Source organism: Bactrocera latifrons, unplaced genomic scaffold (assembly GCF_001853355.1).
Source record: "Bactrocera latifrons isolate USDA-ARS-PBARC rearing strain unplaced genomic scaffold, ASM185335v1 scaffold_6, whole genome shotgun sequence".
NCBI lineage: Eukaryota > Metazoa > Arthropoda > Insecta > Diptera > Tephritidae > Bactrocera > Bactrocera latifrons.
Window position 1 is genome coordinate 3,518,630 of NW_017537267.1, and position 17,463 is coordinate 3,536,092.

The 17,463-nt window shown below is 37.2% G+C and overlaps 1 protein-coding gene across 4 annotated transcripts in view; it reads right to left on the reverse strand.

Moving 5' to 3' along the window:
• Positions 1-16,768: 16,768 nt before the first annotated feature.
• Positions 16,769-17,463, reverse strand: part of LOC108974977 (transmembrane protein 120 homolog) — a 28,512-nt gene continuing 27,817 nt past the window's right edge. For all 4 annotated transcript variants that reach the window (XM_018943148.1, XM_018943150.1, XM_018943149.1 and 1 more), the window contains exon 9: positions 16,769-17,248. In XM_018943148.1, the coding sequence (XP_018798693.1) occupies positions 16,952-17,248 (297 nt within the window). In that variant the 3' untranslated portion in view covers positions 16,769-16,951. The remainder of the gene's footprint in view (positions 17,249-17,463) is intronic.

The window sequence follows — 17,463 nt, forward strand, 5'->3', positions numbered from 1 at the left end:
TTTAGGCACTGGTGCTGCCCAGCGATTGTAAGACCAATTCTGCTCCATGGTGCAGGGGAGCTCTAAGAATATGGCACCCATAGACATCTACGTGGGACCACTATTGGCAAAAGGAGAATTTACACATAGAACCTTCGGACATATATGGGTGGATAGTGGTAGTTTGGGCAGCACCGACTACATGACCTCTCTTTCCAATTGGTTAAGAAAGTTCAGAGTTAATATAGAGAAGATGGTTGGCTTTAAGGCATGATAGCTTCGCGCAACACATTAGTCATTTATACGAATGGCTCGAAAATGGAGAAAGGAGTTGCTGGGCGGATATACTTTGGTATAAGGCAGCCTTTTAAGCTGCCAGACAACTGTAGTATATTTTAAGCAGAGGTCTTTGCTATTGGGTAAGCCGAGGAGCTAGCCTCTATAGCATCAGCAGACTCACTCCAGAGTCAGTATCTATGAAGAAACAAGCGTCTTCATTTCTACTGGGTCAGTAACACGAAACATCTCTTGTGCTCTTGTCTCATATTGACAAGGGTACGCTTTAAGCAGTTAGACACTTCAAGACGCAACAAAAGCTAGGTCATACTCAGGCGCAGCCATTCTAAGCAATGACTCTCATTTACTTCCTTACAGAACTCCATCTGATATCGCTTAGAAGCAAAACTTGTTATTTATATTGTTAATATTTTGTTGCCTTAGTATAAAGTAATTCTTTGGATTATAAGCTATAATGAACTTTTTAACCCCATTGTTATTTGCCTCTTGTGGCTGTACGGTGCGATAAATGAAGTATTAAATCGCCCCTGATTTCAAGAACTAGAGAAATAAGAAGTAGCTTATAATTGAATAAGAAGTATCTTATATTGTAATGAAATCGGGAGCAGATTAGAGTTTGGGGTTAACTATCCACTGAAGATCTAACGAGTGAAGTTCAGTAAAAAAATTAGTATTTTATAAGTACCACTATATCTCCGCATTATTCCTTCTAACACCTAATAGCTAAGCAGCAAACCTCCCTCAACAGGGTATATTAAATTTGCAAGGAAGTTTGTAATACCCAGAGAAAAACAATTTAGTAATTTTCGTCTGCTTGTTCATCTGTTCGTCTGTCGACATATACGCGCACTAGTCTCTCAATTCATTATATATCCTTCTGATATTTGGCCTATGTGCTTTTTTCCAAAAGAAATTCTTGAATTATTGGACCCCTATAGCATATAGTAACCATAAAAACTGGCTGATCAAAATTGTAACCTTTTATAATTGCGTTGGGTGTTATGCAATCAACTTTAAGATTTTTACTAATTTTGTTAGAACATAATTAACGTTTCCATATCTACTTATAGAACTCTCACCATAAATATCTCCTCGTGTCATAGAAGTGTAATATTTTATTTTCCGTTAGTTAGCTTCAGTCCGATCCAACAGTCAGCTAAACTGAGAAATGTTCACAGACTACCAACTATATTCTGACTCTTCACTATACTTAATTAGGCAATAGAGGTCAATATTTCATTTATGTAAAGCCCTACACATATGCTCGTTTATACAGTTTAATAAACTTTCACATCCATACCTTCGGTATGTCTATCCTTTACGTAACTTTGCAAGTAAGCAGCAGTGTACGCGGTGGCGGTTGCTTTTGGCATGCGAAATTTTACGCGTACTGCTGCACTTAATCATTGACTTGCCGCTAATACTCTGCATGAATATGGGAACTAATTGACTCGGTAATGCTTAATTGCGAGACGATACTAGGAAATTCCATTTACATGCTCGCAAACGTGGGATTTTTCAATTTTAATGACCAAACGTCACTGAGAATGTGCGTAACAAATGTGCAAATAACGTAATCGTTAGCAGCGGCGAGTGCGGAGCCATGAGCTACATTTGTGGCATGTGAGTATCTGAGACATACAGCTCTTGGCTGCATATTCATAATTGCGTTTACAAATGTTCGTGAACTCTAATGAACCATGTCACTGCAGCGGAATTATTGCGTCGCTGATTGGCGTTGAACTAATGAAGATTTAAACTTGCAAATTTTGCGACGTAAATATGTTTGCTTTGAATTTCCGTTTAAATTTTTTTGTTGTCACACAGTCATTCTTCACAGAACGTAGCTGCGTATATCACAAAAAATATTTAATTTACTGTATTCCTTCAAATGCTATGCAGCATATTATCCTTTTAAACCGCAGTTCTATTGTTTAGTTCTCAGATTTCTAACCATTGCAGAGTAACTTAAATTTTGACTGATTTTTTTTTTTGTTCAAACAAATATTGGACAGTTCGTTAATTTCGCAAAAAAAAAAAAATGAGCTAGAGTATAAAATATTCGATTACACCCGAACTTGGAAAGCCTATCGAACACTTCATACTTGTAACTTGCTAAGAGCAAATACATGAAAATACCCTAAGGTGTAAGACGTCAACCAGAGGATATATAACATAGTAAAAGTATAAAGGCTTTTGGTTTGGCAAACGTTTACGTCTTTGAAACAATGCTTTTCGAATGGCTATGAATCATGGATCTATGCATATGACCCGGAAACAGACGATCAAACGTCCTAATATGGTGAAAAAGGTGAGTCGAAGCAAATCAGCAAATCAAATCAAAAAATGAGGTTATTTGAACAGCTTTATCGACTATTGAGGTGTAGTGGACTCCGAATTCCCTCCGACCGGCCAAACTGTCAACAAGGCGTATTATTTGAGTGTTATGTGGCACTTGCGTGAAGCTATTCGTAAAAAGAGACCGGAATTATGATCCGACAACTCTTATTTTTTGCTCCACGATAATGTACCAAGTATTCGCCTCATTTTTTTCTATTGCAAAAACGTTGGCACAAGTGTATTCAAAAAGTATCGCGAATTTTGTGTTTTTTCAAAAAGTTTTTTTTTATTCATGAATATCTATTTTGTCCCCTTCAAAGTAATCCCCATGAGATATTATACACTTGTGCCAACGGTTTTTCCAACCTTCGAAGCACTTCAAAAAATCATTTTTTTTATCTTCTTCAGCTCCTCCTTCGATGGCGTCTTTATCTCGTCATGAGAAGCGTAACGTCGTCCTTTCATGGGCCTCTTCAGTTTAGGGAATAAGAAAAAGTCACAGGGTGCCAGATCTGGGGAATGCGGTGGCTGCGGCATCATTAGTGTGTTGTTTTTGGCTAAAAAGTCGCTCACAAGCAACGATGTGTGAGCAGGGGCGTTATCGTGGTGCAAAAGCCAATTTTTGTCACATCTTCTCGGCCTTCTGAGAGCTTTTTGTACTACCGATAAACGTTGCTTCGGTCCAAGGTATATAGCTTCTCCCTATTCCACAGTCAACATTCGTAATGCATCCGCGCACTTAATTTCGTTTTTCACACAAAATTTGATATAGGTTCTTTGATCCATTTTTCTGAATCGAAGACGTCCCCAAGAAGTGAGACTGTCTGAAATCACAACCTGATGGATTTTAAGAAAGGATTTGGGCTTGCATCCGTACACAATTTTTCTCACTTAAGAATTGAAGCCATTGACCGTAAATGTCATGATTTTACTGATTTTGTCTTTATATTACCTTTAAGGCTCACTTTCGTCTGAGTACTGTCGTAAATAAATAAAACATTAAATTCTTGTATAAAGTACCTCCACAAATTATTCATGAACAGCCAATAACAATATACAACCAATAAATTGAAATTTTTAGTTTTCTTTTGAAAATTTAGAGCGGTATAGATCGATGATAACCAACTTTTTATGGCCGCAATTAAATGAAGATAATTTTAGCAATATCTGGTTCCAACAAGACGGGGCTACGTGCCACATAGCATGTGCGATAAGCTGAATAAAAAAATTTTAATTACTAGATAGACAAAACAGTTCTTCTCCTTCTTTATTGGCGTAGACACCGCTTGAGAGGTTATAGTCGAGTTTACAATAGCGCGCCAGTAGTTCTTCCTTGTTGTTCAAGTCCTTCTCTACATGGTTTTTCTAACGGAGTGGAAAGTGCTTTCCCTGGCAGATATTCTCGTCGAAAATTCTCAGAGCTGGAGTATTTTCATCCCTTCGGTCTCTCTGTCTCTTAATTCGCTGAACTAAGTCAATGTCGTCGTACTCGACTGTGGTATTCGCCCTTGTCAATTCACAATTAGCAATAATTCTTCCGCAGAACCTTTCTCTTGAAAATTTGTAACGCTGACTCATGTGATGTTGTTGTTGTTGTTGTAACGGGTACTTTACCACCGTTAAGATGGTAAGGAAAAGGTAATTTGTCATCGACGTCATCCAATAGTAGACCCGAGTGCTGTTTTGACGGGATCGAACCAAAGGGAGAAAAGTGTCAGATGTATCAGGTTAGCAGGGTATGCAAAGAGGTGGCTAGTGTGATGCTGGGACTCACTGCACTCAATTTCCCGCAACGTCACCGAAGTTGACCTGGATTTTATCCGGTCAATGGCTGTATTTCCAAAGATCTAAATCCATTTATATCTCTAATTTTTAATATTAGATATTGTCGTCCATGCCTCTGCACCATATAGCAGGACGGGGATCGTCACTGAAATGAAAATTTTGGTTTTTGTCCGTCGAGAGAGAATTTTCTTCTCAATTGCCTACTCCGTCCGTAGTAGCATCTGGTGGCAAGAGTTATTATCCGTTGGATTTCGAAACTGACATTGCTGTTGGTGTTATTATTGATTTCAAGATAGACAAAATTATCGACGACCTCGGAGTTATGGCTGTCAACAGTGACGTGGGAGCCAACTCGCTAAAACGAAGACTGCTTGTTTAGTGAGAGGAGATATTCTCTATATACATATATCTTGCCCTCATTCACTGCCAGACTCATTTGTTTTGCTTCGTCGTCCAAACTGGAGAAAGCAGAATTAACGGCACGGTTGTTATGGCCAATGATATCGATGTCATCGGCGTACGTAAGCAGCAGTACATTCTTATAGAAAATTGTACTTTCTCTATTCAATGCTGTAGCTTGAATTATTTTTTCCAGTAGTAGATTGAAGAAGTCATACGGACCGAACATTCCAGGTGGCTGCCCTTAAATCGTTATCTTTAACACGCTTGCATTGGTCGTCATCAAACCCCCCTCATTGGAGGCTCTTGTGCCCTTTTCATTTCGGGAGTCTTTTACGTGGCGGGTCTCAAACGCAGCGTCCAATCCCCTAACAATTAGTGTGGTTTTTTTTTAAGAAATCATATCACTGTTATTGGGAAACCCGTTACATACACACTTATTTTTGCTGTTCAGTAACTCTTACTCTCTTTTTAATTCTGGTAATCAAATTGGAGCCCTCTCTGAAGTGATTGGTTCAGTCTCACTTTTCGTTAAAGCTTATACCAATTTTTTAATCATTTTTTCAACTATAATATCATTTTGCTTTTGCGCGCAGAAATCGACTGCACACCTCGCTTCGAAAAGCAGTAAGTATGTATGTATATAAATTGATATGAATGCAAATAATCCAGCAAAGCAGTGCCATTTTGTGGGCTCGCTTGGTTTGGCGGTGTACCAACGGAGCTTTTATTTCACTGCAGCAGCTTCGGCACAGATAAATCAATGCGCATCAATTTGCAAACCCGCACTCACGCACACACACACACACTCACATGGTGCACATGTGAGATTGAGTGCCTATGCATGAGCGCGGCAACGTCAGCTTTCAGCGCCGGCTGCGGCTATTGCATGCGTAAAATGCGTTTTAAATGATCGCGCTGTGTTGCTTTGCTTTGCGTCGCGGCTGCCGTAGCAACAAATTAAATAACCTCAAAGTGCCCGATGGGAAATTAAATAAATTGCGGTCAGTGGCGCCAACTGAACAATTGTGCAATGGTTTGAACTCTGACGTCACGTTATCTACTTGCTGTCACTTTGGCATTCGTAGTTGTTATTGTCGTCAACGTTGTTGCTCTTGCTGCTAGTTTTGTTGTAGCACGAAGAGCTGAGCTGCGTAATTTAGCTGCGAAATCACTGCTGTATTGCGGCAATGCAAATAATTTAGCATGTGGCTGACGCATCGCTAAATTTCCGAATTGCCGCATTTCCATATGCCGGCGATGCATGGTATATAGTGTATGCCCGGGAATACGCGTCGATTTGCGAAGTGGGGTTTGACGTGGTGTTGTTGACAAAGGTTAATGGCTGGCATGATGCCGTTGGGAAAAATACTTTTGAATTTTGGGCGGAAATGTCGCAATTCAGGAATTCGGCCATATTTAGATATTCGACCTAAGGAAGAGTTAGACGTAGCATGTCCGATACAATAAACTCCGATAAAACAAGAAAACGGTTTACCGAAGTTACCTTCCCAATCTGCCGATTACTTATACATATATGTATGTACATATTTTATATGGGCTCCTACTTTTCCTTCGAGGTTATACAAAATTCGCTGTTAATTAATCTCCTAAATTTGAATTCAGAATTTGCACATATTATTTATAATAGAAAATCAAATTGGTTTGTCTGGATTAGATAAAGTCTCAAAGTCCAATCCAGATTACATATAAATGATTGTATTGAAGGCTTTTGTTGCATTGTTGTTTCTTTATTTTAGCGAGGGCTTTTAGTTGGTCGCTTATAAGGGAGTCTAGTTTTAATAACTCGTTAAGTATTGAATGATCTCAGTTGAAGTATATTTTCGGTAATCTAATCTTCCTAAAAAAAGGGACAGTTAAATGATAGCAGTATAAGTAATCATAATAAGAATTCCTTCAGTGTTCGCTGAAAGCCATTTTGAAAAATTAATTGGGCCTAAGGGAAGTGAAAAGAAGACGGAGTCATGTGTAGAAGTTCACTCAAGTGAGGATAGTTATCTGATCGCCATTCACTTGGAAGTGGCCAGAAATGATTCCTTTACATAGGGCTCAAGCAGCTCACGACTTCCGGTCTTGGGCCAAGTATCCTCTTGGTAGCCTATGAACATCCGTTGGAAAGTGACCTAAGTAAGGCGAAATACCGCTAAATAGGATTGTGCGCTGGGTTTGGGACCCGCAACGTAAAAAACCACCCCCAATGAAAATAACAAGCCTCGGATGAGTGACCCCCCTTTTGATGACGACCATAGCACACGAATTAAGGACTATGATATGAGGGCATGCACCTGTAATGTCCGGTCCCTTAATTGGGGAGGTGTCACTGCCCAGCTGGTTGATGTCCTCGTGAAAATAAAGGCTGACATCACCGCCGTCCAAGAAATGCGGTGGACGGGACAAGAGCTGAGACGAGTAGGTCGAGCATCAAAACAAAGTTCTTCAATATATCGCTGGTTTTCGTCCACATCCCGACGGAGGAGAAGGACGATGTGATGACAGAAGATGCCTTTTATGAGTGCTTGGAGCGCACTTATGAGAGCKGCCCCCGCCACGATGTCAAAATCATGCTTGGCGACTTTAACGCCAGGGTGGGCAAAGAAGGTATCTTTGGCACTATGGTCGGTAGATTCAGCTTCCACGACGAAACATCCCCAAATGGGTTGGGGTTGAACGAGTTGGGGCTTCGCCGGGGTCTGAAATATGATTATCTGTAGAATTAGATTCCAGCATAAGAAAATTCATCAAGCCACCTGACTGTCTCTGGATCGAAAAACCACCAACCAGATCGATCATGTTTTGATAGACGGAAGACACGTTTACAGTGTTTTAGATGTTCGTGCTCTTCGAGATCGTAACATCGACTCGGACCACTAACCTGTTGCAGCCATGATAATTTCGTCTATCTTGGAACCTGTATAAACACCAACAACAATATCAGCCTTGAGTTCCAACGCAGGATAACTCTGGCCAACAGGTGCTACTTCGGACTGAGTAGACAATTCTCTCTCGACGGACAAAAACCAAACTCTATAATTCACTCATAATTCCCGTCCTGCTATATGGTGCAGAGACTTGGACGATGACAACAACTGATGAGTCGACGTTGTGAGTTTTCGAAAGAAAAGTTATGCGAAAGATAGTCCTCTGGGCATTGGCGAATATCGAATTCGATGGAACCATGAGCTGTACGAGATGTACGATGACATTGACATAGTTCAGCGAATTAAGACACAGCGGCTACGCTGGCTAGGTCATGTTGTCCGAATCGAGGAAAACACTCCAGCTCTGAAAGTATTCAACGCAGTCCCCGCTGGGACAGCAGAGGAAGAGGAAGACCTCCTCTCCGTTGGAAGGACCAGGTGGAGAAGGACCTGGCTTCGCTTGGAATATCCAATTGGCGCTACGTAGCGAAGAGAAGAAACGACTGGCGCGCTGTTGTTAACTCGGCTATAATCGTGTAAGCGGTGTCTACACCAGTAAAGTAGAAGAAAAAGAAAATTGATAGCATAATTGTTTTCATAATTGTTTTCAAAGAATGTTTCCGACTTCCAGGATGCCATGAAACATATTATTACTTGCGATGAGTCCAGGATCTAGCTTACTTATCGGAAACAGAATATCAGTCGGCCGAATATCGTGACAGAGGTGAGCCGAAGCCGGAAAAACCACATCAAAGCTTGATATTCTGCTTCCTGGTCGTAAGCATAGAGGTCAAAACTGAAGGTTATGTTGATATTGTTCTTCGATTATTGAGGTGTGGTGCACTCCGAATTCTTTTCGACCACCCAAATTGCCAACAAGGAATGCTATTTGACTGTTATGCGTCGTGTGCCCGAAGTTACTCGTAGAAAGAAGTCGCAATTATGGGCCTACAACTTTTGGATTTTCCACCACTCAAACTCAAACGACCGCTCTTACGGTATGAAGTCACGGAAAGGAAATTCAAAAATCTTTATATTAGGTATATGGCTGCTAAACGAAGTATTGAGTCTCTCTGATTTTAAATTATATATTTCACACATTGACTGATATCATCGGTCAAAAGTCAACTTTTGACACTGGGATTCAATATTCGGTACCAGGGGCTCGAACAGTTTTTGTTGGATTTGGACAAGTTTTACCATAAGGTAGAATATTCTAAAGAGATTATTCGTGCAAAGTTGTATCCCATTATATTAGATGCTTATTGATTTATACACTAAAAAGGAAAAAATCATATGGAATTTAAAATTGTATTTTATAGGACGTAGGCGTGCCTGTAGTCCATTTTAACATTGTGACATAAGAATGTCACAAGCCAATTTGGTTTAAATTGGTCGTACGTATCTCGAGATATGTGATTCCACCTAAAAGTGAACGTTGTCACGAACGTCATCCAATTTTGACCCTGGCTGCAATTAAGTCCTCTCATACTATCTCGGGGGTAAAATTTAATGTCCCTGGCATATATAGTTATTAATTAATCGCGCTTATGGTAGTTTTTATCTATATGGGGAGTGAGCGGGGTTACCAACTGATTTCATCCATTGTCACACCGATTGGTGAAATTGATTTTTTAGCTTTAGTGGTGGATTACACTTGCTTTTTAAAATATTTTCTCCTACAGATGCCCCTTGCTACTGGGATCCCATATAGCAAATTAAAAGGAACCAAAATTCATTAATATTACTCACGTTACAACTTGCACTCCAGCTCATCTCGTCATCTTGATCATATATATATATATATATGTAACACTGTATCTATTTCTATCAGTTTTAGGTAATATGTACATACAAGTGTTAGGTGCACAAAACTCTTTTTACTCTGTAGTAGCCTGTTGCAAGAGTATAGGTTAGGTTACTTTTGTAGTGAGCCGAGCATAGACCAGTTTAGGTGCTTTGCGATTTGTAGGATTATAAAAATAACGTTTGAATTTTTGTTACCGAAATATTTTCTTTAAATTACAAAAAAAACAAAAAATTAATTTTTCTTATGCTCACTCATATGCACGCTTGAACAAATCGGAAAGGATTCTCACATACTTATTTTAATACTCTTATATAATATATGGTACGTAGAAATTTCCGATGGTGCATATTTTCCAACCATATTTTGCTCCCTCTGTAGAGATATACTATACACATGTACATATGTACGGATACATACATATTTGTATATGAATGCAGGTAGCCCAAAATATTCGCTTACGCGATAAAAAGTTTTGTAAAACTTTTTCAAAGGAAATTATTTCTCATTTTCTTGCAGCAAACGGTAGCAAAGAGCAAACAAACAAAATCTTTGGCAGTTAAGAAACAAAGGAACGCCACACTCCATATGCCTACTATGGTACATGCTGTTCTACAAAATTTAATAAAAAAGGCGCTGCAAGAAACTGAAGTGAGGAGTGTGGCAACGAGGTAATTGTAACTAAGCACATTTTGTGAAATTTACGTACTGAATGTTAAACAAAAACTTTTGCCACTTTTTCCCAGACAATTGCAGTGATAATAATTTTGGCTAATCGTTAAAGGAAGCCGTATTAGATAACGGCACGCTTGCCCTGCTTCGCGCCCTGAAATCTCTTTGCGGCAAGACAATGGCGAATATTTCTTTGCATTTGTTTTTGCATAAACGCACCAGCATGCCATTGTGATATCTTCAGCAGTTGGCAATGTATTCTGCAAAATATAACTTTGCAAGCCACTGTTTTCTATCCAAACAATAAGTCGTCCCCTATCAACACATACACTTTTGGCAGTTGGCTCTTGTTGTTGGCAAACAAAAACTGCCCTATAAATCATACAAACTTACGCATAAATTTTCTACACGCAGCGCTCTACCGCCGTACAGCTCCACCTGTACTAACGCCCTGACATTATCTGTCAGCTTTCACGTGAGTCGGTCACAAACTTTGCGCACCAAGAACAGACATCCGAGCAACTGAACGGTGCGTTATTTATTGTTGTATTTTGCCACCGGTAAACATGAACCAGCAGCATTCACAGAGGTAAGTCCATTGTTTGTATGTCATTGATTTGGGTACTTAGATAGCAGAATATGTTAAATGTTCAAATATGTTGAAAAAGTTTTGAAATTAACACCCTCATCTGCTAAATAATGTCGAAATGAATTACAGCATTATTTTTACAATATCGAACAATACAGACTCCTTGAAAGGCTTTAAGTCAGGGTTGCTTTTTATTTACTTATTTTTTAAATACAAAACAAAGAAATGTTGTATATTGAAAACAATTTCTTATCTTGAAAATCAGACTCGGTATTTGATACGTCGTCGCTGGCTTGTTGGCATAGATCATGAACTTGACATAGCCCCACAGGAAATAGTCTAACGGCGACAAATCGCAAGACCGAAGCGGCCAATTGACTGGGCCATTTCGTGAGATAACACGTTCACCAAATTTGATTTTCAATGAATCGATTGCAACATTCGCTATGTGGCTAGTAGTGCCGTCCTGTTAGAACCACATATTTTCCAAGTCCATGTCATCCAATTCGGGCCAAAAATATTCGGTTATCATTGAGCCGCAGCGATTCCCATTCACAGTAACGTGTCGGTTTTTTTTTATCATTATGGAAGAAGTACGACCCGATGACGCCGCCATCTCGCAATTGTGACTCATGGAGTATGTACAAGGGTACTTTCACTAATTGAAAAACCCACTCTTACAGTTGAGACCACTTGGATCGTATTTTTGGACTCAACAGCATATCTTTCCATGATGAAATGGCTAAGCTTATTGAAGAGAAATGGCAAAAGAGTGGGAAAAATATGGCGTCGTTTGCTGTGCCTTTCAGTCTACTTTTGTAGTGTCCTATTCAAACCCTATTTATTTTCAAGAGCAGAACGATTAATTTTGAACTCGGATAATTTATGGTAGTTTTTTCTTAATGATAAATGATGTCGTTGAAAACGGCATAACAGTAAAGACGATAAAAAAAACTGTCGTTTACAATGGCGTAACAGTAAACAGTAAGTTTTACTGTAATAGCCTTTTCGCACAGGATTTAATTGAACAGTTAACCGACCATTGCTCGCTTAAAGCGCTAATTTAGATTGATTTMCCCTACTTTTTTTTTTAAAGAAAAAGCACAGGAACTTCAAATTTAATGGGGAATGTTTCTTATCGTTCGAAAGAACATTATTTGGCATTTATTTTTAGAAGATTATTTCTTTGAAATTTGGATGCGGCTACGTTTCAGATGATCTATCCATTGAGTCCAATTTTCTACGAATCGTTCGAGCATCTCGACTGGTAACTGCCGAATGATACGCGTAATGCTTTGCCCCAAGGCCTGAATCGAAGCGGAATGGTTCGAGTGTCCTTTAGACTTTATATAGTATATCCCTAACGGAAAAGTCCAATGGTATGATTGTATGATAATCTTGGTGGGCAATCGACCGGACCAAAACATGAAATTATCTGCTCACCGAAGTGTTCTCTTAATACATCCATTGATTGATGCTAGGTGTGGGAAGTGGCGCCTTCTTGTTGAAACCCAATGTCACTAAAATCACCAGCTTCAATTTCAGGTATCAAATTGACGGTTATCATGACGCGATAACAGTCGCCATTGACGGTTACGTTCTCACCGACATCATTTTTGAAGAAACATGGACCGATGATTACACTGGCTCACAAATCACACCAAATCGTTTTTTTCTGGTTGATATGGCAACTCTTTGGTTGGATCTTTGGCTGATCTGTGTCATTTTTGTTTCTATTGAGCCAGAAATGGCCTCAGCGCTAAACAAAATTTGGCTCGAAAGCGAAGATGCTTGGTTCTGGCACAAGCTGTATTTTATGCGCTTTAATTTAAAATTTTGACGTAAAATGCTCAGTCGTTCCGTACGTCTGGTCGAGTTGCTGCGAACGGCACCGTATCGACTTTCCACGGTCTTCATGTACACTCTGAGCTACGGCTGTTATATTTTCTTCACCACGAGCTGGACGTTGTCTATTCGGTTGAATGTTATCCAAAAATGAATGCTGGAATTCATTTGGATGATGGTGTTGAGAATAGTACGCTCAGTAGGGCGATTATGTTGACCATAATTTGAGCAAAGCGCGCGACACACATTCTTTACAGAACGTGAAATTTTGTAATAAAGGTGGACGATTTGTATACGTAAGTCTTTCAGTGACAAAAATTATGTGACAGCTTGACGACTAACGCGTGATCTGCCAAAAAGAGTGCCTCTACTTGGATCACCTGTTATTGCATCGGACGATAGGCGTCCACCCTTGTGTGAAATCCTATATCTTGGCTACTACAAGATCGATTTTATTTTGGTGTGTGGCGCCCCTCAAGCATTTCTATTATATACAACCCAGCCAACATGTAACAAATTTTTAAATGCCCTGCCATCTGATTCTTAAACTTTAGTATTAAACTATACAAATCAAAAATGAATGAAGTTGTTAGCATAAAACTCTGCTATCGGTCAATCTTTGAGGTCTACTTTTTTAGTGATTCGTAAACTTAGATAGCATATATTTATATGAAAAAACCAAAGAAATTATTAAAAAACTCACCAGACTAGAATTACTATAAGTATCGAATTATTGATATACAGAATTTCCAACACATTAACACTTATTGTCATTTTGGATCATCGAACCATCGATATTGATGCACACAAGACGCTTAAATATTTTTGTCAAACCACAGTTATTCTTCTTATAGGGCCGAACAGGTTATACATAATATTAAATATTTTGCCGGGATAAGAGAATTGTAGGGAATATTGCTGAATGTTTTGTTATACATGCACCACGATAAAAGTAAAGTGTTTAGATAAAAATTCAATCACCAATTTTCATCATTAGAAAACCTAACCCAATTTTGAAGACCATTTGTAGCCAGGCATTCTTTCGATCTTCATTTTCAACCAAGCAACGAAAAGTCGCTTATAGGTATCAATTATGTACAAAAATACTTTCAGTTGTTTAAAAGATATTAAATTAATCTGCAGAGACCAACCAAAAACAACAATTTATAATTTAACATACTATATCCGCCATTAAAACTTCGCTAGGCTCGATCTGCTAAAGACCAATCACCAAGAAGCACAAAAATTACACAAACAATGAACATTTTCTGACATTCAATTACTATTTTTGCATTTATTATTATTTAATTTATTTCTATTTTTGTTATTCTTGTATTACAGTTTGTTTTGCTAATGAAATCCTTCATTTGCTAGTTAAAGGTTTTACAAAGTTTACTTAATCGATTACACAACTACCATTATTTAGTGCTTTCTTTACTCTTTTAAGTTTGGTATGTATGTATGTGAGTTTTTATTTCATAATTTTTTCGATATTTTCTATGTTTGTTCCACTCAAATTTTCGCGCTATTCCGTCAAAAAAATTCGACAAACGCGCTTTTTCCTCAAACTTTCATGGCATTCGCTATAGGAAATGCGGTCAACTGTTAAACGCTCACCGTGGTCTAGTGGCACACTGATTCAATTAAAACAGAAAAATACAAAATAAAAGAACACTGGTACACACAACTATGAATACTGTTATTTTAGTGGCAAATGTAGTTGGATGCATATAAATGCAGAAAATATTTCTTCTTTTTGGCTTCATGGTTGTATTCCATTGCTTTTGGTGTTGCCTTTAGTGCATTTTTCATTGTTAAATTTCAATTCTTCAATTCTTACATTTTGTCTCGATTTTCGTTTAAACGCAAACTAGTGTAAGTAAATGCTAGATGTTTTCATATATGTACGTACATGTATGTATATATGTATGGGGTTAAAAATTGTAGCTAGTTATGTGGGTATTTACATAGGTATGCATTTACGGTTAATTTTTTTACGCTTTCAGTTCCATTTTCTGCAAATTCGCATTTTGTTGTTTTACTTCAAGTGCCCTACGCTTGGGTTAATGTCTCTGCCAAATATTTCAAAACAACAACTCTAAAAGATTAAAATAAAAAAGATCAAATATAAACAAAAACTTGTATATATGTATGTATGTGACCTGGTCTACGACAAGGGAGCTATGGTGCGAAAACTAGTTTTCTGGGAAACAGCTGTTAAAAAAAGCATCTCATCTTCCATCCGAATCCACTAAAAAGTGAAAATTGATTTTTTGACACCTAAACCCCCTTTCCGTAGACCAGGTCACATATACACACATATGTTAGGAGCACAATCATACATAGTACTGAAATGCGAAAAAAAGAAACTTTCGCTCTTTAGTTTACAGCTTATAAGTTACCAAAAATATACTGTAGCATACATTTAGGCGCCTACACTGTAATGTAGTATTCATGTAAAAATATATCAGCTTCTATAATCTCACTCACTATGCGCATACTTATTTCTCGCTCCCAATTGTTCGCTCAGTATTTAAGGGGCACACCTAGTGTGACAGTCAAAAAATAAGTCGATTATATAAAAGAAATAATAAAATGTTTTACATTCATTAATTATTTTAAAACTTTAAGTTTATATTATGCCTATATTTTACAGCAAAATTTTTGAAAAAGTTTGTTATTTTTTTAGTTCAATGTGAACTCGACCACACTAAAACAATATCCTGTACTACTTGAGTGATCTGGCCTTTGCCGTGGATAAAAACTCAAACTAAAAATGCTCTAAAAATCTCCCAAACAAGTTTGAAAAATTTAGAAAAAAACCTGAAAAAATCAGAAAAATTCTCCCAAGCAAATTTGTAAAAAATCTCCAAAACAAATTTGAAAAATTTAGAAAAAATATCTCAAGTAAATTTGAAAAATTTCGCCAAACAAAATTTGAAAATTTAGAAAAATCTCCGAAGAAAATTTGAAATTTTTGAAAAAAATCTCCCAAATTTGAAAAAAAATTTCCAAAACAGATTTGAAAAATTTAGAAAATTTCTCCCAAGCGAATTTGGAAAAAATATTTAAAAAAAAATCTCATATGTAAATTTGAAAAATTGGAAGAAATCTCCAAAGCAAATTTAAAAAATTTGGAAAATATTTCAAGTAAATTTCAAAAATTCTCCCAAACAAATTTGAAAAATGTAGAAAAAGTCTCCAGAACAAATTTGAAAAATTTTGAAAAAATCTCCAAATTAAATTTAAAAAAATCTCCAAAGTGACTTTGAAAAATTTAGAGAAACTCTCCCAAGCAAATTAAATAAATTTAGAAAAAATCTCCCAGGAAAATTTGGAAAAAATCTCTCAAGCGAATTTGAAAAGTTTGGAAAAAGTCTCCAAAGCAAATTTGAAAAATTTAGAAAAAATCTCCCAAGCAAATTTGAAAAAAAAATTCCAAAGCAAATTTGAAAAATTTAGAAAAATTCTCCCAAGCGAATTTGAAAAATTTGGAAAAAATCTCCCAAGCAAATTTGAAAAAGAGCTGATAGAACTGAGCAGCTACTTTTTAGAAGTCAGTAACTCAAAAACTGTTTGAAAAATCAATTAAAAATTTTATTACCTTATCCTTAAAGGTACAAACTATAGAAATATGAAAAAATCGATTTTTTAAAAACTTCACATTAGGTGTGTCCTTTAACATTTGCTTGCTTTAGCATACGATTAAAATTACTTGTGGTTATAGTCGTAGTTACTATACTTTGTATTAAAAAAACACAATCACACATTTATTTAAAAATTGCAATAAATAAAAAGAGTTGCTTAAAAATACAATTCATTACATTTTCTATATTTTTCACTATTTTTAGTACTAATATTAAATGAAAAGTGCTTTTGTTGCTTTAAAAAATTAAAGAGGGTCTACTACGTATTTTAAACATGCAACACATTTGCCGCTTTGAAAGACGCCATATTTTGCTCTTATTAAAAATTGTTGTTGTTGTTGGTCTTTATGTGAGCATTTTCTGTTACATCACAAATAAAAAAAATTCATTTTGATATATTTTCTGAAAATGTTAAATTTTTTGTTTTTGTTTTTACTTCACTACACTTACATACATCTGTATGTATGTATTTATGTACGTATGTATGCAATTTCCTTCAATTTCTTTTCGTTCCTTAATTATTGAATTTTTTTTTCTACATTTTGTGTACTAATCAAACCTTGAAAATATCAGGTTTCACTTAATTGAAAAAACCAAGCACACTCTGCAACACACTGCAGCGCCGCTCGGGCTGGTGGAGCTGCCACATTTTTTAATTGGTCTTCTTATCCTCTGGTTTCGTCAATTCCACATTCTGCTCGGCTTCTTGTTGTGGTTGTTGTTGCTGTTGTGCATTGTGTTTGTTTTGCTTGACCTCACCATCTGCTGGTGTGATTGCATTAGCGGTGCTAATTGATGACGTTTTTGTTGTCGTATCTATTGTTGCTGCTGTTGTTGTTGTTGCTGTTTGTTCTGCTGCATCGCCTATGTTTTGGAAGGAGGTAGAGTTTTCTAGTTTATTATTGGCTAGCAATTGCTGGCTGGAAATGTCCGTTTCACTGATGCTATTCTGTAGTGTTGTTGTTGGAGTGTGTGTGTGCGGGAGAGAGAGAGGAAGGGAAATTCATTAAACCTTCGTGTTATTCATAAATTAATGACATTTAAGGCAATAGAAACAAAGGCTTTATGTTACACATATGTATATGTATATGTGTATATATGCTAATACATACATATTCGAGGTTTAACGAAAACAAACGCCAAATTCAAATCAAGCACAAAAAA